The 26,523-nt window shown below is 43.4% G+C and overlaps 1 protein-coding gene across 2 annotated transcripts in view; it reads left to right on the plus strand.

Moving 5' to 3' along the window:
- The window catches only part of DMD (dystrophin), a 1,188,090-nt gene that overhangs the window by 937,386 nt on the left and 224,181 nt on the right, over positions 1-26,523 (plus strand). For both annotated transcript variants that reach the window (XM_081951523.1, XM_081951524.1), the window contains exon 61: positions 11,349-11,409. In XM_081951523.1, coding sequence (XP_081807649.1) covers positions 11,349-11,409 — 61 coding nt within the window. The remainder of the gene's footprint in view (positions 1-11,348; positions 11,410-26,523) is intronic.

Consider the following 26,523-nt stretch of genomic DNA (forward strand, 5'->3'; position numbering starts at 1 on the left):
AGGTACACATAATCCTCACCTACAATTGGTCACTTAGTGGAAGTGACTGGCATACAAATGGGAAGTAGGTGTTGCTCTACAGACTAATTCAGTGGTGGGATTCAATTTTTTTTACTACCGGTTCTATGGGCATGGCTTGGTGGGTGTGATAGGGGAAGGATACTGTAAAATCTCCATGTGTGTATGCTCAGTAGGTAAAAAATTATTCTGTGCATGAGCAGAAGCAAAAACCAAGATGGCAACCAATAGAACCGGTTCGGAGGCTTGGCCGGCCGAGTTACTACCTACTGGGCCAAACCAGTAGGAACCCACCTCTGGGCAGGCTCCATTATGGCTGTACATTGAGGGCTACCTGAATGCACAAGCATACCCTGGAAAGGGACACTCTAAAATAAGGTATCGTTCTTCCTCAGATTTCAAATACTGATTCAGGCATTGTTGCTATGGTAGCTCATGGCATATTTAAGGTCCAAGAGATAACCACAGACAAAGCATGGAAACCAAACCAAAATATCTGGCAGGCTTGTCTGAATGATTTGCTTTCAAAAGGAATGCACACAAAAATACTCCAAAATCAGTCCAAGATTGTAAGAGCTGTGTCAGGTTTGTAACCCAGTCCAGACTTTAGAGCAGTGTTTCTCAAACTTGGCGACTTTAAGTCCTGTGGACTTCAACTCCCAGAATTCCCCAGCCAGCTATGCTGGCTGGGGGATTCTGGGAGTTGAAGTCCACAGGACTTAAAGTCGCCAAGTTTGAGAAACACTGCTTTAGAGGTTCAAGGTTTGATACATGAAATAGGATTTCATAGGAATGTCACACAACAGCCAGAACTCAGATATTATTTCCAGAAAGAGGAATATGGTTCATGGCTGCCTTTTAAATCAAATTGTAGCCAGTTGTCACTAATCAAGATATTGGGTCTTTACTTAGCAAGAAGCCTCATAGAATGCCTTTCTACTGTACTTGTTGGATTTGGAGGCCTTACATCATCTTTATCTGACTGCACCAACTGTCCAAGTAATGCTTTTTTAAATCAGCTTCATGTGATTCTTTGCTTGGTGTCTCCTGACATTACACAGGTTTAGCTGGAGCAGTTTTCTTAGATTCAGACTCTGAGCCATGAGAGCTACTGAGTATTTTCTAGATTCTTATGTGCAGGAAGTGATAATTAATTAAAAGGAGTAAAGGAAAAGTATAAACACCATTCCCTCATAATAGGAATTTGGGGCCTCTAAGAAAATGATAGTAGTTTACCATAGAGATAAAAGGTTATGCTAGACAATAGCTAGTGCGGAACGTATAAAGGCAGAGAAGTAAGAGATAAATCAAACCCACAAGAAAGCAGGGAGGGAAAGGATAACAAGAAGGAAGAGACAATCAAAGAACATTCCAGTACAGGCTAAGAACAAACCTCACATTTAAGCCCATTCAACACTTTAAAAATTAGATGATCTGCTAGAACCTTAAATTTTTAAACTAGACAATTTGAACTATATAACTTTAAATCCTTAAACTAGGCATTCTTTAAATGTTAGAACCTTAAACTTTTAGCTAGACTTTAGTCCCTCAAATTTTAATTTTAAATTATATTTTAGAATATCTGTATTCCAAATTGGACATTTTTCCTTTTAAAAATCTGTGGTAAACCCCTCTACACTTCACTCTCAATTTTTTTAAAATCCACTCATGGAAGAAGGAACTGATACTATTGTGATCTGCAGAACATGTTCCATGTATGTACTTATGCCCATAGAATATCTAAAATACATATGTACCAAATGTAAATTAATCAAGTTATTAGAAGAAAAAGTAAAAGGTCTAGAGGAAACTCTAACCACTCTGAAACACGACTACAAAATGAGAACTCCAAACCTTGCAAAAAGAATGTGCCCAAATTGAACATAACAATGACCAAACAACTTCTAAAAGAGTTGACCCCTTAGAGGAAGAAGACAGATGGAAACATTTCACTCATAGAAAAAAACCCTGTCCAAACCAACCCACTCTGATGCAGCCTCACTGCCACTTCCAGTGACCCAGGCTGCCAAGTTACTACTGGTTCAGCTGAACGAGGGAACCCACCACTGGAACAGAATCTGCCGTCTGTAGATCAGAGAGTCAATTCAGAGAGGTATGTTGCTTCCCTGAAGCTAAAATCAAAGATGTGACTGCCAATGAAAGGACAAGATTCAGTAAGAGAACAAAGAATTCTAGAAGTGAACCACTGGCTAAAGGTGTCACCAAAAAACTTTGGATTCCTGGACCATGGTCTATACTACCTCCAAGATAAGCTTTTGGCAAGGGAAGGGTTGCACCTCACAAAGACTGGGAAGAATGTTTTTGGGAAATGACTGGCTCAATTTATCAGGAGGGATTAAAACTAAAATTGAGGGGGGAGAGTGACCAGTCTTTAGGGTCTCCAGGACCTAATTCCAAGCAAAAACCCCTAGAAAGCAAGGCAAATAACAAAGCAAGGGAGATAAGATAGCATGGAAGTAACAGGCAACAGAGAGAAAGCAGAGCTGCTTAACATTCTTTGCATTAGTCTTCACACAAAAAGAAGCAAAAAAATGGTAAGAGAAGACCTGTTTGATCTTGATGAATACAAATCACCAGGACCTGACAGATTACATCCCACAGTTCTAAAGGAGCTAGCAGATGTCATCTCAGAACTGCACCGCATCTTTCAAAAATCCTGGAGCACCGGGGAACTACCAGAGGACTGGAAAAGAGTTGATGTGGTTCCCATCTTCAAAAAAGGGGGAAAAACAGACCGATCAGCCTAAAAGCAATACCCAGGAAGATACTGGAAAAGATAATAAAAAAACAGACCTGCTGTTCTGACCCCCCTCTCCACGCCTGTGAAGAAAACAGAACACAGGCTTGGCTGTTTGCCACTGTTTAATTACTGAGATAACGAATCCTTTGGCTGAGGGCCCAGACAACTCACATTCAATAGAGCAACCCAGATAATTCAAATGAAGCAACGCAGATAGTCCAAACGAGCAGACACGGCTAGAATACATAGATTTTCTTGACTACCAATTCAAACGGTTGTTTCCTGCAAATGTCCCCTCCCAACGCCTCACCTATAATCTCTCTTGGGAGGGGCTGCTTCCGTTTCTCAGCCCTTCTAAATCTAGCATCAGGGACAAACTGCCTTTTATCCTCCCCACTGTTCCATGCCTCAGGCGCCTCCTGGTGGCCAACCAGCCTCTCTGGTGCCTGCTCTGAGTCTGAACCCTGCACAGGGTCCTCCACATCGTCCAGGGCAGACTTATATGGTTCCTCGCTATCTGAGTCCATCAGCAGCTCAACCAGATCTGACTGGGCTACAACACCTGCCAACACCTAGAAATGAGTGAAGTAAAAACTAGTAGCCAGCACAGGTTTGTTAAACAGATCATGCCAAAAAAATCTTATTTTATTCTTCAACATAGTGACTAAATTAGTAGACCAGCGAAATATTGTGGACATAATATACTTAGACTTCAGCAAACCATTCGACCACAATCTACTTCTTCATAAGCTATAAAAAAGTGGGACAGATAGCTTCACCACCAGATGGATTCGCAACTGGCTGACAAACTGCACTCAATGAGTATTTAAATTGTACTTAATGGGTCTAAGTCTACATGGAGAGAAGTAATCAGTGGAGTACCACAAGGTTCTGTCTTAGGCCCAATACTCTTCAATATCTTCATAAATGATTTAGATGAGGGAATAGAAGGGGAACTTACCAAATTTGCAGATGATACTAAACTGGCAGGAATAGTTAACAACTATTAGCTTGAGCCTAGAAGATAGGCTCAAGATCTAGATGGATCTTGACAGACTTGAACACTGGGCCCTATCTAACAAAATGAAATTTAATGTAGAGAAACATAAAGTCCTACACTTAGGTAAGAAAAACCAAAAGTACACATATAAACTGGGTGAAACCAGGCTTAATAGCAATGATTGTGAGAGGGATCTTGGAGTCTTAGTGGACAACCAGCTAAATATGAGTCAGCAGTATGCAACAGCAGCCAAAAAAGCCAATGCAATCCTAAACTGCATTAACAGAGGGATAGAATCAAGATCAAGTGAGATACTAATACTACTCTGTAACGCCTCAGTAAGACCACACCTGGAGCACTGCGTCCAGTTTTTGTCACCACACTATAAAAATATGTTGAGACTCTAGAAAAAGTGCAGAGGAGAGCAATCAGGATGATTAGGGGACTGAGACTAAAACATAGGAAGAACAGTTATAGGAACTGGGCATGGCTAGTCTAGTGAGAAGGACCAGGAGAGACATGATAGCAGTGTTCTAATATTTGAGGAGCTGCCACCGAGAAGTGGGGGGGTGAAGCTATTTTCCAAAGCACCTGAAGGCTGGACAAGGAATAATGGATGGAAACTGATCAAAGAGAGATTCAATCTAGAAATAAGAAGGAAAATTCTGACAGTGAGAACAATCAACCAATGGAACAGCTTGCATTTGGAAGTTGTGGGAGCTTCATCACTTGAGACTTTCAAGAAGAGATTGGACTGCCATTTGTCAAAAATGGTTTATGATCTCCTTCTTGAGCGGTGTGTGTGTGTGTGTGTGTGTGTGTGTGTTAGACCACAAAAGTCCCTTCCAACTGTGTTAATCTATCTATTTAAAGAAAAAGGAGAAATGCCATAAAAATAGAATTTAAGCACTTTGTGGGATTATTAATCTAGTTTCTGGCTGAGAGTAGTTTGTAACAAGCTGTGTCTGTTAACTGATTAAAAAAATGAAAAAAAATGATCGTCCAATGGTGTTCACAATAAGATATGACACAGACTTATTTCAAGGCCTGGCACACTCCAGGATTCCAAGGAAGAAATTAATGTTTAATATATAATTTGCATCAAAAAATCCTGGCCTTTTTCTTAACAGAATAATTCATGAAATATCTATTTATTACCAGAAATTCTGGAATTCTATTACCAGTCATAGATAAAAGTCTGATGCTGCTGTGTTTTATCTTGCCACAGTGTAAAGTCTGGGGAAAGAAGGATATAGTAGCTTGATATGATGCCTCTAGATGAAATTTAGAAAATAGTGTTATGATTTTTTCTAAGCCAGCGTAGGACACAATCTGCCTCATTTCATTTGCCTGGAATTGTGTTAGAAGTTATGTCTATGAATCCCTGCTTTGTAAACTTTTCTTTTCCATTGGATATGCTGCTGATGAAAGCCGATTTATAAGCAAAGTATTAGATCTTAATAAAAGAAATATCACTACTCAAGTGATATTTGCAAAATCTACTGAAGGAGCATAAAATCCAATTATGCAGAATGTGAAAAACTGTTGTTACTTTAAAAGCATTTCATTACAGCAAATGTAACTACTTGACTTCATTTTGAAAAAAAATAATTATGTATATAAGATTCTGAAATCATATGTTCAAGCTAAAAATGCTGTTACCAATATGAATTCATAATCATGTAATTATTGGACTTCGGAAGAGCTGTAAGGCCCTGGCTCTTTAGGAAAGTATTTGTGGAAGTGGGGATCCTGGCATTTGCCAAAATTGCATTCCCCATCAATAACTTGTTAAAAACCGGGGGGGGGGGGGATAAACCCAAACCGAGGCAACCACTAAACTGCACCATGGAATGCCAAACAGCATTTGAAAAGCTAAAGAGATTATTTTTGGCAGAACCAGTGTTAAAGCATCCAGACTAAGAAAAACCTTTTGTTATTCAGATGGATACCAGCAATGGGGCAGTCTGGGCAGTTCTTCTCCAAGAGAATGAGTAGGGTCTGTTTTAACCATGTGCATAGACCTCCAAAAAATTAACAGACACCGAAGAGAGGTGAGCTGTTTGGAAGAAAGGGGTGTATGCAGTCCGCTGGACCTTTCTCACATGGAGGCATTTTCTGGAAGGGAGTAAGAACCCTTTCCAGATATGGACTGATCACAAGAATCTGGAGGCTCTTAAAACACCCACAGAAATGATCCCGAAAACAAGTATGATGGGCCCAATATGTCAAATGCTTCGATTTCACCCTCAAACACCTTCCTGGGGGGAAGAATGTCCTAGCAATGCCCTATCCAGACTGCCGTAATATAATAGCATAAAATCAGAAGTCGTAAAACCCTTGTTCCCTGTCTCTCAGCTAGCAGCCAGAGTAATGACCACAGCACAAGCGAAAACAGATCCCCAATGGACAACATCACAACTCAAATGTTTAAGGAAGCCCTGCTCACCGACAAATGGTTCCAGGCTCATAAATCAATCAAATCAAATTTTATTTGATTAGCCGCAACCCTCTCCCGAAGGACTCGGGGCGGCGTACAGTCAAAAAGATAAAATACACATAGGACACACATACATACGAAAAAACAAGGACAATTACATTTGTGCATGGAGGAGAGTAGACCTGCAAGTGAAAGACAATAAACACAGCTAAAAACACAGTTAAAACACAGTTTAAAATCCCCTAAGTAAAATTGCTGAATTAAAAACCCCTCAGGAGCGTAACGAAGTTATGGTTGGGCCAGGCCAGATATTTGAAAAAGGTGGGTCTTGAGCTTAACACGGAAGGAGCGGAGGTCTGTAGTGGTCCTAATATCCGGGGGGAGGTCATTCCACAGGGCTGGGCCCGCCACAGAGAAGGCTCTGCTCCTAGGCACCGCCCCATGACATTGTCTAGTGGACGGCACCTGGAGAAGTCCCTCTCTGTGCGAGCGAATAGGTCGTAGGGATGTATGGGGCAGAATACGGTCCCGGAGGACACTTGCTTACTAAAAGACGGCCTAATGTGGCAGGGTGGGAAGTTGTACATCCCAGCTAGCCAAAGATTGGACCTTATGAAAAGCTGTCAGTGTTAGATATTAACTCTGTCTGCTATAGTTTCCAACAAGGTCCTCTGTTCAGGCGGGAACAGAGATTGAATCCTATTGGCTAAGAGGCCTGACAGCTCCTTTTAAAAGGGCTGCTGTCAGACCAAGAAGTTGCTGGATTGTACAGTCTTGTTCCACTACAATAAAGAGCTGTTGTTACGTTAAGCCTGTGTCTGCCTTCTCACTACCCGACCAAACCCTGGAGACGAGGATAGGATTGAGAGGCAGATAGGCGAAGAACGAACAACGAGACATCCAGCAAGTAGATCCAGCCCAGAGTTCGGAGCGGCAATCGAGCTACCATTTTGAGCGGCAAAATTCGAATCGCCTCAACCAAGAATGGCCATGCCCGCCCCGCCAACTCCATATGACCTGGTGGCTGAACACTGGGAATTGTATATGTTACGATTCAAATGCTTCCTCGAGGCAAACTACCTCATGGGTGTCCCGGACACCAGAAAAAAGAACCTTTTTCTGGGGTACCTCAGCAGAGAGGTTTTCGAAACCGCAAAAGACTTACCAGAGCCAACTCCGCTCCAAGCGGTTCCTTGGGCGGCGTTGCAGCAGACCCTGCAGACCCACTATGCCCCCAAGCCTTCGAGGCATGTTCGCAGCCACGAATTCAACATGAGAAATCGGAAGGAAGGCGAATCCATCAATCAATACGTGGCGGCACTGCGAAAGGCAGCGACTTATTGCGAGTTCCGTGACCTGGACGATTTAATATTAGACCACATAACCTGCGGCGTGCGGGACATTAATCTGCAGAGAAGTTTGCTTGCCAAATCAAACATGTCTCTGCAGATCGCACTTGAATAGGCCAGAGCATCCAAATCCACAGACATGTCCATGGAAGCCTTGCAGCATCAACACAACGTGCCGCAAACCACGCAGAAGCAAACAAGCGTCCATCACGAAGCCACTGAGCAAGAACCCTCTGACAGCGAAGAAGATGACAACTATTGCATGCGCAGTAGCCGCACAAAACTGGCGTGAAAATTCAACTCGCAAATGCCGCCCTGCGCAAGCTGCGGAGGAGACCATACCCGGTCTATTTGCAAATTCCGAGACGCAACCTGCAGGCGTTGCGAGCGAAAGGGACACATTGCCAAGGTGTGCCGGAGTGAATTCCCTGCCACCACATGACAGCCTAAGGACACTCCTAACTGCCAACAGAGCCCACCCCAGGGGCCTGGCATAAATGACAAGGGCACCCAGAGAGAGAAACAAAAGTTACCTATCACACTGCAATAGGACAAGTCCACACTAGGCAGCCAAAAAACCTGAAGATCACTGTCCTCATAAAGGACGCTCCCTGTGAGCTTGAAATAGACACTGGATCATCCTTAACGATCATGTCGTGGTCAACCCTGAAGCAAGCCATTCCTGTTTGAAGAAATGGCAACTTCGCACCCCAGACATCAGCCTGCGTGACTATCAGGGGAACCAAGTCCCCATCGTCGGCCAGGGCACCTTCCGCGTAAGGTTCAAGGAATTCCACGCCAACCTTCTGGTGACCGTGGCCAGAAACAACCTGCAGAGCCTCCTGGGGCTCAACTGGTTCCAAGCCCTGGGGTTGGAGGTAACCGGAATCAACTCCGTGAAAGAAGATGGCGCAGAGGCCATCTTTAAGGAGTTCGAGGACGTTTTCAGCCCCGGTCTTGGTAAGTATGTGGGGACGCCAATATCTTTTAGCTTGGACCCCAACATAGCGCTGATCAGGCTGAAGCCCAGGAGAGTGCCTTTCGCTCTCCGCCCAAAAATTGATAGGGAATTGACAAGCTAGTGAGCCAGGGAATCCTGGAACCAGTCGACCACGCTTGCTGGGAGACTCCTATTGTGACCCTGGTCAAGCCTGATGGATCAGTCCGCATCTGCACAGACTATAAATGCACAATTAACAATGTGGTACAACAAAGCACATACCCTGTACCCATTGTACAGCTTTTACTACATTCGCTAGGCCCAGGAAAAATCTTTGCTAAATTGGACATGGCGCAGGCATACCAACAGTTGCCTGTAGATGGCCCTACAGCAGAGGCTCAAACCATTGTGATGCACAGGGGTGCATTCAAATGCCACCGTCTGCAATTTGGAGTTAGTATCGCCCCTGGACTGTTCCAAAGTGTCATGGAACAACTTTTGCAAGGGATACCAGGAGTCGTCCCCTATTTTGACGACATCTTGGTATCGGCTGCAAACGAGGCGCAACTTTTAAAAAGAGTTCGAATGGTTTTGGCTAGAATTAGAGAAAAGGCCCTCCGGCTTAAAAAAGAAAAATGCAAAATTAATGTACCGAGGGTCGAGTTCCTGGGGTACATGATCAATGGCTCTGGGATTCACCTGACATCACAAAAAGTAAAAGCAATCCAGGAAGCCCCCACACCCCGCAAACAAACCAAGCTGCAGGCATTCCTCGGGCTCCTTAATTTCTACAGCGTCTTTCTTAAACAGAAAGCCACCGTCACTGAACCGCTCCACCGTCTTCTGGCCAAGAACGCCAAGTGGTCCTGGGGCCGAGCCGAGGCTGCCGCATTTGTCGCGGTCAAGCGACTGCTGACAGCTGATTCCCTGCTAGTCCAGTACAGCCAGACCCTACCATTGGTGTTAACCTGTGATGCATCGCCCTTCGGCGTGGGTGCCATCCTCAGTCACCGCATGCCCAACGGCACAGAAGCCTCTATTGCTTTTTACTCGCGAACCTTGTCTTCAGCAGAAAGAAACTACAGCCAGATGGACCACGAGGCTCTGGCTGCAGTAGCGGGTGTCAAAAGGTTCCACGAGTACCTTTACGGCTGGGATTTCGAACTTGTGACCAACCACAAGCCGTTGTTGGGATACTGGCTGGGGACCAACCTACCCCAGTTTCACTATCCCCTCGCATGACCAGGTGGACTGTGTTCCTGGCAGCATACTCCTACAAACTGATCCATCGCCCCAGCGATGGGACATGCAGATGCCTTGAGCCGTTGCCCCCTTCCAGAACAATTGGCTGACCCCACTCCTGAGACACCGGTCCTACTTATTGACTGCTTGGACACTGGACCTGTCTCGTCCAATGACATTGCCCGGTTTTCGGCAAAAGACCCCACCATCAAGCAAATCTTGAACTGGGTGTGGAGGGGGTGGCCCAAGGGGCGTATGTTACAAAACGAGATGAATTGTCTGTAATTAATGGCTGTCTGCTGTGGGGGGACCGAGTGGTTATTCCAAACAAACTGCGAAAGGCAGTATTGGAGGCTTTACATGTGAGGCATCCTGGTATTGTAAGGATGAAGTCTTTGGCTAGGAGCTACGTCTGGTGGCCTAACATGGACAGGGAGATAGAGGAATGGGTGGCTACCTGCACACCGTGCCAGGAGTCCAGACCAGCTCCCCCAGAGGCACACGCTAAGGAGTGGGAGCGTCCTCAAGCACCTTGGTCTAGGGTGCACATAGATTTTGCTGGCCCAGTTCATGGTCAAACTTTCCTTGTAGTTGTGGACGCGTACTCGAAGTGGTTAGAGGTAGTCCTGATGACCTCCACCACGGCAGAGGCAGTCATCAAGGTGCTACAGAGACTTTTCTCCATGCATGGCCTGCCCAACGTCTTGATTTCTGACAACGGGCCCCAATTCACGGCCATTCAATTCGAGACCTACTTAGCAAGTCGGAATCAGGCATGCCCTGGTCGCTCCATTCCATCCGGCTTCCAATGGAGAATGGTGCGATCTGCAAAAGAGGCCCTCGCCAGGATGGGCTCAGGGGATTGGCAAACACGGGTTGATCACTATGTGTTAATCCAACACATCACATTGCTGGATTGTACAGACTTGTTCCACTACAATAAAGAGTTGATTTTCCCAGTGCTTGACAGCCACTATACAGCCACCACAAAACTATTGTAAAATTTGATTGGTCACATAACTGATTCATTTTACAACCATCACGACTAATGACTGTAATGGGAACACTCCATTACAGTCATAACTTGAGAACTTTATATATAAACTGAATTATAGAATACAAATATAAATCACATGCTGCACAATATATTTCTTTCATGGCATTATTAGATTCATAACAATGTGAAATTACAACTGCTAGTTATATACCTGGTGTTGGCCTCTATTCATATCAAGTTCTCAGTGCTATTATTATTATTGCAGCCAGATGGTTAAAATAGTTTTGGAACTTTTATCCACCTACCAAGTTCTTCCCAAGGACCAGTAATAGCGAGATATTGTTCTTTGTTTCTGTTATTTAATAACTGAAAAGGCTTTGCATTTATATTTTCAAGTGAATAAATTCAATTTTACTAAGATTAAAACAGAACACATGTTAGTGTTTCCTGTCTTCATGGACAACTGAATAAAGAGTGAACTAACATTTTAATCATAAAGATTAAGATAATAATTAGTAATAATAATATTTGTTTTGAACTTGAACTAAAAACATTTGTGATTATTTTATGTTCCATTTTTGTGTGTTTTTTTCATTAACAGCTTCTGTCCAGGACCCATGGGAAAGGGCCATATCACCAAACAAAGTACCCTACTATATCAAGTAAGTATTAAACACGCATAATGCTTAACTTTTGGGAGTTTATCAGGTAATTAATTTAATTTATGTTGAAATCACGAGGGTTCCATTCCTGTGAACAATACTGGTTGATACCTTAGTTGCTGGCTGTTATCATCATGAGCAGCAAAGTTATTATTTTAAAAAATAAAATTGTGAAGATTGCTTGCTGTTAAAACTCAACTACGTTTTCATTATACAAATCGTCATGTACCTTAAATATTTTTCAGTGGTAATCAGCCTATGATTAGGCAGAATGCAGTATCCACATTAAACTGGCTGTCATGAAAGATCAACAAAATTTTAGTTAATGCATTATGACTGTATTTTTACTACCAGAAACATTACATTTTTTCTGTGTTATCAAACTAATTTGGCCAAACTTGTACACATTGCATTTTATTTTGTGGGCAGATGTCCTGTAGCATAAGACAGAATGTGTTTGGTAATACTGAGAGCATGTGGTGTGTTTCCTGCTGAGTAGAGTCTGAACAGCATGCAAACATCTTCTTTTGCTAACACTATGGTTAGGAGCAGAATCTACTGAACTAACAATTTTATATAAGCTTTATTTCTAGAAAAAAAGCTACTTCTTAAATCTGTTTATTACATTTGGAATACAATTATACTAATATTAAAAACATATTTTATAAATTGAATATGCAGAAGTTTAAATAAGGTTATTTTAGAGTGTTGTTTGGGTTTTTTGGGCTGGAGAGTTGCAGAAAAATAATATGCTTCCTGATAAAATGTTTTGGCCATAAAATGGATCAATCAATTTATTTAAGCAATTTTTTTAACTCTATAGCTGAAATATATATTTTGGATTCTAGATGATATAATATTGCTTTGATTGTGAAAAACAGATGCTACCTAGCTTGGTGTGAAGTTCTCAGAAAATGATCTAATTAATTTACGAGCCTCGAGACAAAGTTCAAAAGAAATCCATTCATTTATTAGGATCAACATTCTGGCGTGTACTCCTGCAGAGCCAAAACTGGCTCCCGCTTAATTATGTTTGAACTTTACCCCTCTATCTCCTCCCTTCTGTCATGCGTCATAAATCATATTCACGAACCAGGTTGTAGAAATATGAGATCTGACTCTGGCCAAAGGTATGCATGGAATCCTCCTTCAAATGCCAACCTGATAATAGTCATGGCAACACAATCTCATAGTTCCACCTTTTTTTTCTTTGAAGAGGACTGGTGCTGCGACCTGTGGCTTGGCTGGTTCAATGAACCCCCTTGCTAGGTTTTTGTCTATGTATTTATGCATATCTTGCATTTCACGGGGCGTTATGGCATACAGTTTGGGCTTGGGTAGTTTTGCCCTGGGGATGATTTCAATGACACAGTCTGTCTCATGGTGAGGAGGCAGAACATCACACTCGGCCTCACTGAATACTCCTGTGAGGTCCTGCTATTCCATCAGAATCAGTTCGGCCTCTGGGGTTTTGTCAGATGTGGTTGCCAGTTGTTGTTGTGGGCTCCTTCTCCTTCTATCGGGTGGGGGAGGGGGTGCTGCACTCCAGTCTGTGTCTCCTCCCTTCAACAGGATCAGATATCCCTCCCCTCTCTTTTGGGCGGCATGATGGCCCCTCGTCATGAAGGGTGGCCGGTCAAAATCTTCCCTCAGTTGCTGTATTGCACTCCCCAGGGATTCCATCTGGGGCTTTGGGATCCTGGCTTGCTTCCAGTCCCACCTCCAGTCCACCCTTGCCAGCTTGCTTGAGACCCTTCCCTGTATCTGGGAATTGGGGTAAGGGAACTCTACCTCAGCTGCCTTAGGGGATAATTTTCACCAGTACTCATCCTTTCTTGCTTCTGCTGCTGGGGAAGACATATCTGCGTGGAAGGCTGGAGCTCTGAAGTCGGGGTCTGGCCGACTTCCTTCAGCTGAAATCAGGCTTTCTTCCAATAATCCACCTTCTTCCATGGTTGCCTGATTTTCCCTCCAAGCACCCCAAATATTGAGGGAGTGCTCGGAGAACCTGGGATTCAGGAAGCCCGGAAATCTTGATAGATTTTCAAAGTCAGTTTTGGCTCTCTGTGAAGTTCCCAGAAGATGACCTAATTAATTTACGAGCCTTGAGACAAAATTCAAAAGAAATCCATTCATTTATTAGGATCAACATTCTGGCGTGTACTCCTGCAGAGCCAAAACTGGCTTTCGCTTAATTGTGTTTGAACTTTATCCCTCTATCTCCTCCCTTCTGTCATGTGTCATAAATCGTATTCACAAACTAGATTGTAGAAATATGAAAGCCGACTCTGGCCAAAGGTATGCATGGAATCCTCCTTCAAATGCCAACCTGATAATAGTCATGGCAACGCTTTACAAGTTGAAACTTGGATAAATACTTATTTCTTCCACATTATTTTATTTTATTATTTATTCCACATTAATAGTTTTATGTCATTAAAAGTTGCTGAAAATAAAATATATAAAATATTTAATTATATTCAGCCACAGCATGATACAGACCTAACCTCAAATAAGGACATATATTTTTTAAATTGTTCTTTGAATATCAAAATAGTTATTTTAAGATTACAATCTATATAGAAACTGTCAATCTGTCTTACCATTTATGAGTTTCAGAGTTGGGCTTCAGCCGGTTTGCACCGGTTCCGGCAAACCAGCAAATGCCACCACTGGCTTGCACCACCCCTCCCAGACACTCCTTATCTCGCCTTGCCTGCTTTGTCCAGTACCTAAAGTCATCTTTGCTGCCCAGCTGCTCTCTGCTCCTTTGCTCGTTCACTTGCCCAGACCACCCGATCCCCGTGGCCTAGCTGATCTCTGCACCTTGGCCACTTGCCTGCCTTTGCCACGCCCTACCACACCAGCCACACGGCCCAGCTGATCTCCGTGCCTTGCCCACTTTGTTTACCCACAGCTGTCCACAAAGGTAAAATGCTTGGCTGAACGTCTGCCTCAGGTTGCACACAGCGAGCCTCGGCCATCTTTTGTATCTGGCTCTTGCCATCCCTCCACTCCACTGCCCGCTCACCTTCCGAGGGACCTCCCTCCTCATGCCGCCTCATTTTGTCTGCCTCAGGTTCTGCATTTAAGCCATGATGGGGAGGCACGTCGGGTCTGGGAGACTGCTGTGCTGGTGCTGAGACTGCCTATCCTCTGCAGTGTGCATGTACAGCCCTGGGACATCCGCCCACCCATGATCCCAATCACTTATAAACCTCTTTCCTTGCCAGTGCCCTCCTCGGCCAACTGTGGAGAGGCAATGTCTTCCGGGAGCAGGGAAGACAGTGCTCTGGCAGGCTGGAAAACCACCAGGAGGGAGCAGGGCAGCTGACAGCAGAGTCTCCCATCCCCTGCACCACCAGGCTTCAGCATGTGGAGTGACCGGAACTGGGAGAGTCGAGCCCTTTTCTTTTGGTGGAAGTGGCTTTGCTTGGCTGCCTTTGCACAGAGCCGGATGGCAGGCAGCATTGAAGTGCCTTAAAGGGACTGGCTGGGGCAGCAGCCTTCTGAGCAGCTTCAGCAACACCACCACCACTTACGCCCAAAATCTTTCATCTTGCAATGTTTCTTAAAAGTCACCCCAAAGGGATGAGCAAAGTAGGGTCCTTATTCTACATTCTCATTAGTGGTAGTCCTTGATTTATAGCCACACCTGAGCCAAAATTTCCATTGTTAAGCAAGATTTAAGTGACTTTTGCTCTGTTGCTCTGACTTTTCTTGCCACCGGTGGTTCAATAGTAGTAAATAAATAGAGATTGTATCTTGTTGAGGCCTTTGAGGCGAGTGGCCAGGAGGAGGGGCCAGGTGTGGTGAGTGAGCCACCCAGCCACGCCTACCCAGCAGAGAACCGGTTGTTAAATTATTTGATTCCCACCACTGATGAGTTTAAATATTTTTTTCATAGTAACATAGTAACATAAATTGCTTACATTGAACATAGGGGCACAACTCAATAGTACTGCAGCTCTGATTCTATTTTTTATTTTAGATTTTCTTCTTGTTGTCACAATTTTTTGTCAGTTTTTTTCTTTCCCCTCCAACTCATCATTTTTTTTTACTTTCAGTGACATTATAGTACATTATAAGCTCATATATCTGAGAAACATTATTTTAGAATCCTACACAATGTTATATTTAACATATGCAACAAATTATTTGATCCTACCAATTATAACTAGATATTTATTTAGTTGATTATTTAATAGCAGTAACCAGCAATTCCTATTTTTACAAACTGGAATTGTAGTTCGTGTAAGAAAAAATAATGGGCAAGCCTGAAATTAAGGGAATGTGGCCCAGAATTCTCAACAATTCATAGTTCATTTCCTTCAGAAATAATTAAAAAGTATGTTTCCCACTGCAGTGGCTGTTAATCGAACTCTCCATTAAAAGGATTCCTCTTTATGGGCCATCTACTTTCTTCCTATTCGTCACCTCAGTATGATCCTGCCAAAACACCACTTCATACTTCTGGACTATGAGCATGAGTGTTGTTTTGGGATGAGCCAAAGCCCCAACAAAGATAGTAATAATTCATTATAACCAAAACATATTTTATCCTACTATACAAATAAAATATACATTATGGAATAAATTCCCATTTCAATTAAAGCAAATATCTCCCCCTTACTTTAGTTTAGGGGTGCACTGGGCATGTGGTCAAGAAACTGGGCTGATCAACTGGAAGGTGGAAGGGAACCGAGTAAGGGGACCGAGCCTCCCCTGCCCAGAGATAGCATGCAGCCTCTCCCAGTAATGAGAATTGAAGGCAATTCTGTTTGAAAGGGACAGCGTTGCGTGCAAATCTTGTTACTGGGAGAGGTTATGCATTGTTTCTACCATAAGCATGTGCTTCCCACAATCTTCCAGTTTACCGGTAGAAGCAACACTGTTTGAAAGGGACAGCATTGCCTGCAATTCTTGTTACTGGGAGAGGCTAGATGTTGCTTCTGGCAGAGGAGTGTTGTGGCCCGCCAGTTGCCACTGGAGCTGGCGGCAGACTCAGACGATGAGGAGGTTGGGGAGGAACTTGGGCCAGTGCTGGAGTCTGGAAACAGCTCTGATGGATGTTCTGTGTCAGACACAGAGATAGAACCAGGGCCGTCCAACATTTCCCAGCCACCAGAGAGGCAGCTGCCTTTGGAGGCTGATATGACTGAGGAGGAAGAATAGCTGGAGCCTGTTCCAGATGTACGTATGTGCAGAGCAGTTAGAAGAGGTGAGCAACAGAGGACAAGGAGTCAACTCGGGAAGCAAAATATGTGGATGCTGAATGGCCCCTCCCTGGATGGAGAATAAATAGAAGGAAAGGGGAGTGGTTTTTATAGGAGACAACAGTTCATATTTCTGAAGATTTTGCTCATTGTGTTTCATGCCACAAAGACTGCCAGAACTTAATTTGCAGTCTTTCAGCTGGGAGCTCATGGCCTTCCAATTATTGCAAGGTACTAATAAGGTCTGTACTGCTGTTAACTCTTTGAAGGACTATTGCCTGGACTTTTTGGTGGGTGAATGCAATTAATTCACAAGAGGTAAATAAAGAGGGTTTTTCTCATGACAAGGAGTCTGTTTCTTGCTTCTGCTGGGTCAAAACAGGGAGGATTGGTCCCTTACCCAGTTCCTGGTGAAAAGTATGTGACAGAGCCAGGTGGAGCCAGTGGTGATCTCAACGCACGATCCATCTTCCAGCTTGCCAGTAGAAGTAACATGCAGCCTCTCCTAATAACATAAATTGCAGGCATCATTGTCTCTTTCAAGTGATCAAATCTCTCTCTCTCTCTCTCTCTCTCTCACACACACACACACACAGGGGGGAGAGGGAGAGGGAGAGAAAGAGATTTGATTGATTGCTTGAAAGGGACAGCATTGCCTGCAATTCATGTTACTGGGCAAGATTACATGTTGCTTCTACCTGTAAGTTGGAAGATGGGCAGCCCGTTGGGATTATCTCTGGCTCCACCTGGCTCTGCTGTTCACTTTTTGCCCAGAGGGAGATGCAGCTTTGTCTCCCTCAGGGCAAAAAATGTTTGGGTATCCCATAGATGCCAGCCTCCATTGTAAAGTATTTGGGCTGCTGAGCGCCAGCCTGCACACCTACTCAGTGCTGTAGGTGCCAGACTACAGCTACACTGAGCCCAGCACTCTTTGGGGCCTGGTCCTGGTGAATGCTGCAGCTCTCATGCTGGCCTGGCCCTGAACCCAGCACTTTTGGGGGCCTGGCCCTGGTGAATACTGCAGCTCTCATGCTGGCTGTGCGAGGCAGGCATGGGGCTGCCCCTGGCCATCTGTGGCAGCTCTGCAACCACCTGACCTTCCATCCGTCCCAGTCCAGGCTGCTATCTAGCAGCATACATTACATCCCACTGGATTCACCCCATGCACAGCTGGCATGAGAGCTGCAGCATTCACCAGGGCCAGGGCCCGAAGAGCGCGGGGCTCAGCATAGCAGTAGCCCAGTGCCTGCAGTACCGAGTAGCCATGCAGGTTGGCACACAGCATTCCAAAGTAGGCCCCTTCCAGCTGGAGTTCTGTGTCCAGCTGGGGAGCAGTTCCCATTGACTGCCCTATTCTCAACCAGCCGGCTGCATAGTGGGAGGGGGTTTCTGCCCACCTGAAAGAGACACTAGTTTGCATAAAGGGACTTTCCCCCCCCAAAGACCCTCGCAAGTGCTGGGCTGTGGGCTCTTCCCTGGGCAGCCTCAATCATGGCCAAGCTCTCGGCATGCCCTGGCCTCCACTCACCATGCCAGAAGGGCAAAGAGCCCCAGCAAGGCCAGCAGCAGCACCTGCCACAGCCAACAAGTATCTCAGCAGCAGCTGGGCTTTTGAAGTTGGCTACATAGTCAGTTTTGTTTTTTCACCAAAGATATTTTTTTTTAGATTGGAGCTTCCTTATTGTAATGGGTAATTTGTTTTTCCTGGTTTGGGGGATTACTACTGATATGTGTAGTTTAATGACTCTTTTGACTTCAAGCAAAAAGTTTTTATAATGGTCTTCAGCAGTGTTACAGCCATTAAATAGAATGTGCCAATCAAGAGATGAGAGGTCGGCAGCTATAAGATCGTAGTTGGATTTTTAAAAGTTATAATTTGGAGTCCCGTCATTATCGCCTTCTTTGCAGGGACGTAAATTGGGACAAAATCCAATCATGCTGTGGTCACTATTAGAAAAACGTTCTTCTCCATCTTGGTGGAGATAGCATCCAGGAATGGGTTGACCTCATCTGCACGCTGATTGGACTGAGTCTGTCAGAGCTATTACATGCCCCTGTTGCCAGGGCTACCCAGCTTTCGACACAGTCTCACTCAACATGGATGGACGTGTCAATCCTTCTCCTTGCTATTTTATTCAAAAAGGACATTTATTCAATTGAAATTAGACAAATTGGACTTTTATTCAGTATACATGAGTACTGTCAGCTGGCTTCCTCTCCTAGGTTGAGTTGCTGGCCTTCCCTCAGTGGCAGAGCTTCAGCTCAAGCCCTGAGTGGTTTTTCCCTTGATATTGACAGTTGGGCTAAATATAGCCAGCAGAGTCTAGCACGCTGTGCTTAGCTAGCAATCGTTACTAAGCAGCAGGAGCTTTTCGGTTCATTTTAAGCTTTTTGAAGACTGCATTTAATTATTTCAGCTGCCTGGGCTCGTATCAAGACGTGGTTGAAAATTTGAGACTTTATGCCATTTAATGCCTCACCTGGCATTGACACTGACAGTGGCAGCCATTTTGATAGCTTTCACTCTCTTTAGCTTTTAGAATGATTGCAGGAGACGGTGGTTAATTGCCTTACCAGTGCTGATCTCCGGAGGCTTGAGGGGCAACAGTTTCCACGTTGGAGAAGATTTTTAGCCAAAAAACCCCTCATTGAACCTCAGCCACCTGAGTCCACAGCCAGTCCACTGTGCTAGTGTTTATCAGCCCCACAGCATTAGCCTCACCCCTTTGAAGCCTCAAAAGAGCATGGTTTGGAGAGCTGCCTTGCCAGTGGCAATCAGCTTCTTGCAGCCTCCCAGTCGAACATGGAGGCTGCAGGCACCAGCACTGGGTCAGAAACAGCGGCTGCAGGAATTGAGGCAGAAAGTGTTGTAGAGTAATGTCCACTATGGGGCTAGGAAAGAGGCAAGCCTCCAAGTCTATTAAGAAGCACAGCTCCAAATCAATTAAAAGAGCTGGACAAGTCTTCAAAGTATCTAAGGCTGCCCCAAAAGATGAAAGCAGGAGGCAGAGGGCTCTAGAGAAGAACTGTGTTAGAGCAGACAAAAGGCAGCCTCTTTTACCAGAAGGGTGAGCAGAGCCAAGCCAATCAAGCTCACTAGCTGCAATTCAGTTGTCACCAGAGGGAGGCAGAGAGCAGGAATCTACCCTCTGCTCTATTCTGCCTAGCAACAGTGCAGCACTATGGGGATTTGTAGCTGATCTGAGCATCTCTTTAGCCTTTTCTAGTCAAGCCACTGGAAAGGACAGAGTTGCTCCTGACCCAACAGTTACTCCCACAACAGTTGGGCCTCAGCCTGAGATAAATCTTCTGCACTCTGCTCCAGGTGACATGCAGACCATCATCACAGAAGCTATGAGGCAGGTCATTGCAGCAGGGCTCCAACAATCTAGGAGAAAGTCAGTGGGAAGTTCCCATTTCAACCATAACGCCAGGCTTAACCCCCATTGCCAGAGAGACTTTGAGGGCTGTACTGAGCCACAATCTCCAGTACCTTCTCAAATTTCTGAGGAGGAGGAAGGGAAAGGGAGCTGCAACTCTCATATGATGACTAGGTGGGGCCAGATCAGCTGGCCTTTACTGGACTATTTCAGCATAACCTGTTTTGGTCACTTCTTTTTAAGGCACGTAACTCAGCTAAACTGGATTCTACTTCCATTCAGGCAGATTCTACCAATCACCTACAACCACTCTCTTCTCAGACCGACCACCACAACAGAGGTTATTCCATCTCCTCCTCTATTTATTGATGTGGTTCAGCGACAGTGATCCTCTCTGGGGATAGCTGTTAATCCATCGGCTCTTGACAAAAGGTTTTATAATGTGGCTCTAGATTTTTCTAAGATCCTCCAAATCCCTAGAGTGGATGTACTGGTGGCAGCCTTGCATACCCCAGCCACTATGCCGGGGGAGCCAGAGGAAAATCTCAAACCAGAGGATAAAAGGGCGGAGCAAACATTCCAGAGGGCCCATTAGGCAGCTGCACGCTTCAACAACCGCTTCCTTCTTTAACAGGGCTTCCTTGCTTTGGATTCGCCAGATGCAAGACAGAATTCCAGCAGCAGATGTCAGATCACATTGAATTGCTGTTCAATTCTCAGTGGAAACCACACTTAACGCTGCCAGATTTGCTGCTAGATCCATTGGCTCAACAGTGATGACTCGGCGCCTGCGTCAATGGCAGACCGATGCCCAACACAAGTGGTGTTTGGCCTTGGCACCATTCAAGGGAGAGCTCCTTTTTGGAGAGACCCTCAACCCATTCCTAATCGAGACCAAAGACAAGAGGAAGATCCTACCTTCCATCAACAGGAGGGGCTCCTTTCATCCGGCACCATACTTCAACCGGCCTTCCTTTTCAGGGCCCAGGCCTGTCTGCCCACAGGGGGAATTCCTCCCGAGGCATCGACAATACTTGGATAGACCATACAGAGGTAGACAGGCTTGGCGGCCATTTTGAGGTGCAGGATGGTTTTTACAATCACACTTTCTCAAAATCATGCATGGTCTTTGTGAATACAATGACATCTTCTAAAAATTCAAAAGGTTGTAAAGATAACTAGTGAAGCTTGTGCTAAGAATGTCAGTACATAAACTGATTACTAATCTTAAGTGATCACATGCTATTTCTCCATTTCTAACATAGAAGGTATACATTTGGAATGCTATAGTTCGACCTGCATACTTAACAGCAACTTTATTTTCTATTTTGATATTTGACATTTATTTTTGGGAACCAATATAATTATTTCTTTACCGTGAAATCGTGGTTGTGGGTAGAAATGCCCATTTACCAGTGGGATATGCTACACAAAGCAAATGACTTACATAAAAACATCTTGCATGTTTTTAATGAAGTATCCTAATATTTTTCCTTTTAAAAATATAGCTAAGTATCTTGTCATTGGTAATTACCTGTGACAGTATAGGCCTTGTCACAGTCTGCAGACCTGTAGCTTTTGCATCAATGTTCCTTATTATACTAATTAAAATGGAACATTGCACCCTTGTGAGTCATTAATGGATTTTCATTTCATGAGTGACATTTGCAGGAGGTAAAACAGGCAGTTCATTTGAAATCCACAGGCTACTGTGTTAGAATTAGCTTTGCCATAGCAACAGGCTTCCATCATTAGTATTCAGGTCAACAGAAAATGTTTTGGTGTGCTTTTGTTTGCAAATAAAAGGTTTTTCTCAGACAATTGTACTAGAGGCAAAAAACAAAAAACAAAAATCCTAGCAAAATATGCTTCCTTTAAAATAGTGTGGAAGTTTTGTTTTAACCATTTCTTTTCCTCAGCTCCTGACTTACACTTTGTTTTCTCTATAGCTGTGTATATCTAACCTTTCCAGTTGCCCTTAATTTAACAACCGGTTCTCTGCCCTAATGACTGGCTGGGTAGGCGTGGCTGGGTGGTCGTTCGACTGAGTGGGCATGGCCAACTTGACATCACTCATCACACCAAGTCCTGCCTCCCGGCCACTCACTTCAAAGGCAGAGGTGGGATTCAGCCAGTTTGGACTGTTTTGGGCTAATCCCACCACTGGCTGGCCCCTCCCATTTTTCGGCACATTTTGAAGTCCACAAGACTTAAAGTTGCCAAGGTTGGATACCCCTGATCTTATAGATCAGTGTTTTTCAAATTTGGTAACTTTTAAGATGTGTAGACTTCAACTTCCAGGATGCTGTCCGGGCAATTCTAGAAGTCTGCAAATCTTAGGATTGCAAGTTTGAAAAACCCTGTCAAAAATTGAGATCCTTTGTTCTCCTTTTTAAAAAGTATATTACAGATTATCCTGAGCAGATTACCTATGAAGGAAGACTCTAATAGAAACATGCTTTATGCATAAAAATATAGAAAGGTATCTAAGGATCACTAATCTCCCCACCTTCATGGACCATAATTTATGAGAAATTCACAATGATCTTAACAAAAGTTTTTCTCAGCTTTGCCTGAATATGCAATATATATGCTCTGTTATTGAACTGTGATCATGCTGGCCCTAAAAGTAGACACAAAGTTCTCTCAATCACAAGAATTATCCTCCATTCTTTTATTTATAGTATGGGACCCTCAAAATAGACTCAAAGTTCTCCCAATCATAAAACTGCCCTCCTCTGTTTAGTCAGATAATGAGGAAAAGCTAAGTAGGAGAGGTACACAGACAGACATTATTATTGATCTGATTTATCCTAGAACTGCTATCGTTGGAAAAAAGGTACTTTTACCCTGATACTTAAGATTCCTTCCCTACCCCACCCCATTACTTTGGAGTGGTCTCTTGGTTTTCCTCCCTCCTGTCCTTGATTTCTTTCCAAAGAGTCTACCTGTTATCCAACTAAATGTGCTTAGAGACAGATGTGTGTTTTAAAGCACAACCTTCTTTTGCAAAGAGATGTACTGATATGAGGAAAAGGTCCAAGTGGGTGGAAGAATTTTTGACTCTCTTTCAAGCTTATTTTCTCAGAATTGGTTCTAAAACTGGACATAAAGTTTATTAGTACAGAAATTGTAATTGGAGCAAAGAAGGAAGCAGGGGGCTTTAGGAAGACAACATAATGGAAGAGACATTGAAGGCTAGAGTGACAGTGGATTTTAGACTTTTTTTTTCTTTCTCCTCTTTTTTCTTTTTTTCTTCTTGGAAATATGTATCAATATGCAGATGAGGAAACCTTAAGTTTTCAAGATTTTTTTGGTTGGAATTCAAAACATATTGGAAGGATTTGGGAGATTTGAGAAGAAGTTGGATAGACTATTGTCTTGTACAGCAAAAGATGAAGGGGTTGGAGCCGCAAAAATTAAAGAAGAGAATGAAGATATAGAAGATAAAGATAAGATAACAGATGAACTTACTAATGGAGCATTTATGAGTGAAAGTGGAAAGAAGGGAATATGGAAAAGTGAATTTGATAATCTGGAGCTCTATCCCTTGTGTCAAGATATGGAATTGATGATGGAATTAAGAAGAGAAACAGTTCCAGAAATACGTCTGATAATCAAAGATACACTAATTTCAATACCAGTTCAAGGGCAACGAGACTACCTGAGAGATCTTTTAAGCAAAAAAGTGCAGAGAGAAGTTTTTAAAAACCTTATAAAGAAGTGAATAAGAGAATTGACACAACAACTGAGATAAGACTGTTCTGTTACTGGAAAGATACAGGTTGATAATGAATGTTGATAATAAAAAACTTAGTTAATTTTTTTTCCAAAAATTTTATTGGTTTTTATACATTTATGGGGAAAGGTAAGGGGATATACAAAAATTTTTGGCAGCTCCCACACTAGTGATAGAAATCCATCCAAAACTCACAATTTTTACAATCTTAAAAACAAAAGATAAAAGATAAGCAGAAAACAAAGTCTTCTTCTATATTGTCAAACATGTGTTCATTCATTTTCCTTTGTCACTTTCTAGAATATCACCAATTACTGTTATTTCAAATACTTTTATTTTTGTGACCTGAGCCTTTTCGATATTGCTCCTTCTTCCCTGTCCCCAGAGGGAGACTCAGCCCCCCCTCCCCTCTTATCTTGCACCTTGCTGTCTTTTCCACTACCTTTGCTGTGTTCGTCCTCTAGGAGGGAGAGATGCTTTTTAATGAAGGCTTCCGCCTCCGCACTGTATTAATTCGAATCCTGCTTCCCTCCCAGAAGATCAACATTCCCTCTGGTAATAATCATCTAAACCAAATTCCTTTATTGTATAATTTCTTTGATAAGGAGAAATACTTCCTCCTTCTCTCTCTTAACTTTTTTGGAATCTGCTTAAGGATGGTAATTTCTTCATCTTTATATTTCAGTGGTCTCTCCCTTTGGGCCCCAAGCACCTCATCCCTTGTGGTCCTCCTGAGAAATTTAACATGCACCTCCCATGGAACATTATGACTTCTAGCATATGCTGAATTAATCCTATAGACCAGATCCATATCCCACCACAGCTGTTTTTTATCTCTCTTAATATAATCTGCTAAAATTGTACTCATAATATCTTTAAGGTCTTCATTTTCTGTCTCTGGTAGGTTCTGGAATCTAAGAAAAAAGGACATTCTTTCAAATTCTATTTTTGCCAAAAAGTTTTCCAAGTCTACATTTCCCTTCCGGATTGCTTTAATCTCCTCCTCCAGCCCAGCCGCTCCCTCCTCCAACAACAAAATTCTCTGCTTATTTTCTGCAATATGATGTTTAACATCTCTGAGTTCCTCTTTAAGCTCTGTCATTTCTTTTTTTCAATTCATTTTGACCCCTCATAAGTTCTTGAAACATTTGGGAAACAGATAGTTCTTTTGGTCCCTCTCCAGTCCCCTCTTGCTGTAACAATGAGGTAATTTTCGTTTGTTGCATATTCGGACTGCATTGGCAGATGAGGGGGCCGAAAAAGACTTGCCCGTTCTTAGGCCCCATTTGTTTAAAATTCAGAAATGTAGGTCTTTTCCTAAGAAGATGGCATCCGAGGATTGCACAGCTGTGCTGATCCCAAAAGGCAAACAAGTCCGAAAGAGAAGTGCTAACTTTCCTTCAGAGTTCCAAGGCACCGAAGTAAACCAAAAGAAGGGGCCAACCGGGGAGCCAACCGGGGAGATGAGCGGCGGACAACACGTCCATCGCCAGCAGGAACCAGAAGTTGTCAAAACTTAGTCAGAGTTCCGAAAAGCCATCTAACAGGGAGGGGTCCCAGTTTCCCTCAGAGAGAGTAATAAGGCAGCTCTTTTTTTTAAAGATAGTTTCAAAAGGCAGACTTCATTTATAAGTACACAAACAAAGAAGGGCGGGCGTCATCTTGGCTCCTCTTTTCACAGGGAGAAAAAACGGAGATCTCTATAAAGCTTTTAAAAGTAAAGCGGCTCAGCAGTCATTTCTAGCAATTGTGATAACGATCTTTCTCAGTTAGTTGGTTCAAGTGACGAGTCAGCCTTTGTTCTCTCTCTTCAAGAGAGATAGTTCAAATGCCGCTTAATCCGAGGGGGGTAGAAGGAAGAAACATCCCCCTCTAATCTCCATTCAAATAGGTTGAACACAAAACTTACAGAAGTCTGCTGCTTTTCTTTTAATGCCTATCGAAGAGCTCAGGTTGAATCCCCCACCACCAGGATCCAGCCGCGCTTCTCCAGGTATGCTCTTTCCTTTGGAGCCATTGAGCGAAAGGGCGAACAGCACAACGCTGTCCCTCGCCGCCCCCCCCCCCCACTCCCCGGCTCCTAGGTGAAGCTGAAAAGCACCCCCGCCGGCTGCCGCCGATTCCGGGGAGCCTCAGCAAGCTGCCCTTCGGCAGGGGACCCCTCCAGGGCCCCCTGTGCTCCTTATGGAGCCAACTGGGGAGATGAGCGGTGGACAACACATCCGTCGCCAGCAGGAACCGGAAGTCATCAAAACTTAGTTAATTTTGGGTGATTAATAAGTAGGACTTTGTAGATGCTTTTAGATTGTTTCTTTAAATGTTTATTCGTTAGCAAACAATTCATTACGATAATAATAATGAAATAATAATTTTAACAAGTAAAAGCAACTTGGATATAAACTACAAATTGAGACCTGGGAAAAAGATTTATTAATTTTATTAACAAATTTTTGTTTAGATTTTGTTATAAAGATGTACTCTTTCTTGGGTACTTATAAACTTTATTAACAAATTGTTGTTTAGATTTTGTTATAACAATGTGGTCTTTCTTGGGTCTGATGAGAGGAGATGTGATATAAATAGTAAATAATTTTTAGCTGATTACAATAATAATAAGGAAATGCTAATGGATAATGTTTAACGATTTTTATATGTGTTGGCATTGGTAAAGCAATTAGATATAAGCCTGAAATAGTGAGCTGGGGAGGGAAAGGGGGAAAAATGTTTAGATATCTTATTAATTGATTTTTTTCCAGAATATATTATAAAAGGGTAACTA

The sequence above is a fragment of the Natrix helvetica genome (assembly GCF_964273705.1).
Source record: "Natrix helvetica genome assembly, chromosome: 4".
NCBI classification, from domain to species: domain Eukaryota; kingdom Metazoa; phylum Chordata; class Lepidosauria; order Squamata; family Natricidae; genus Natrix; species Natrix helvetica.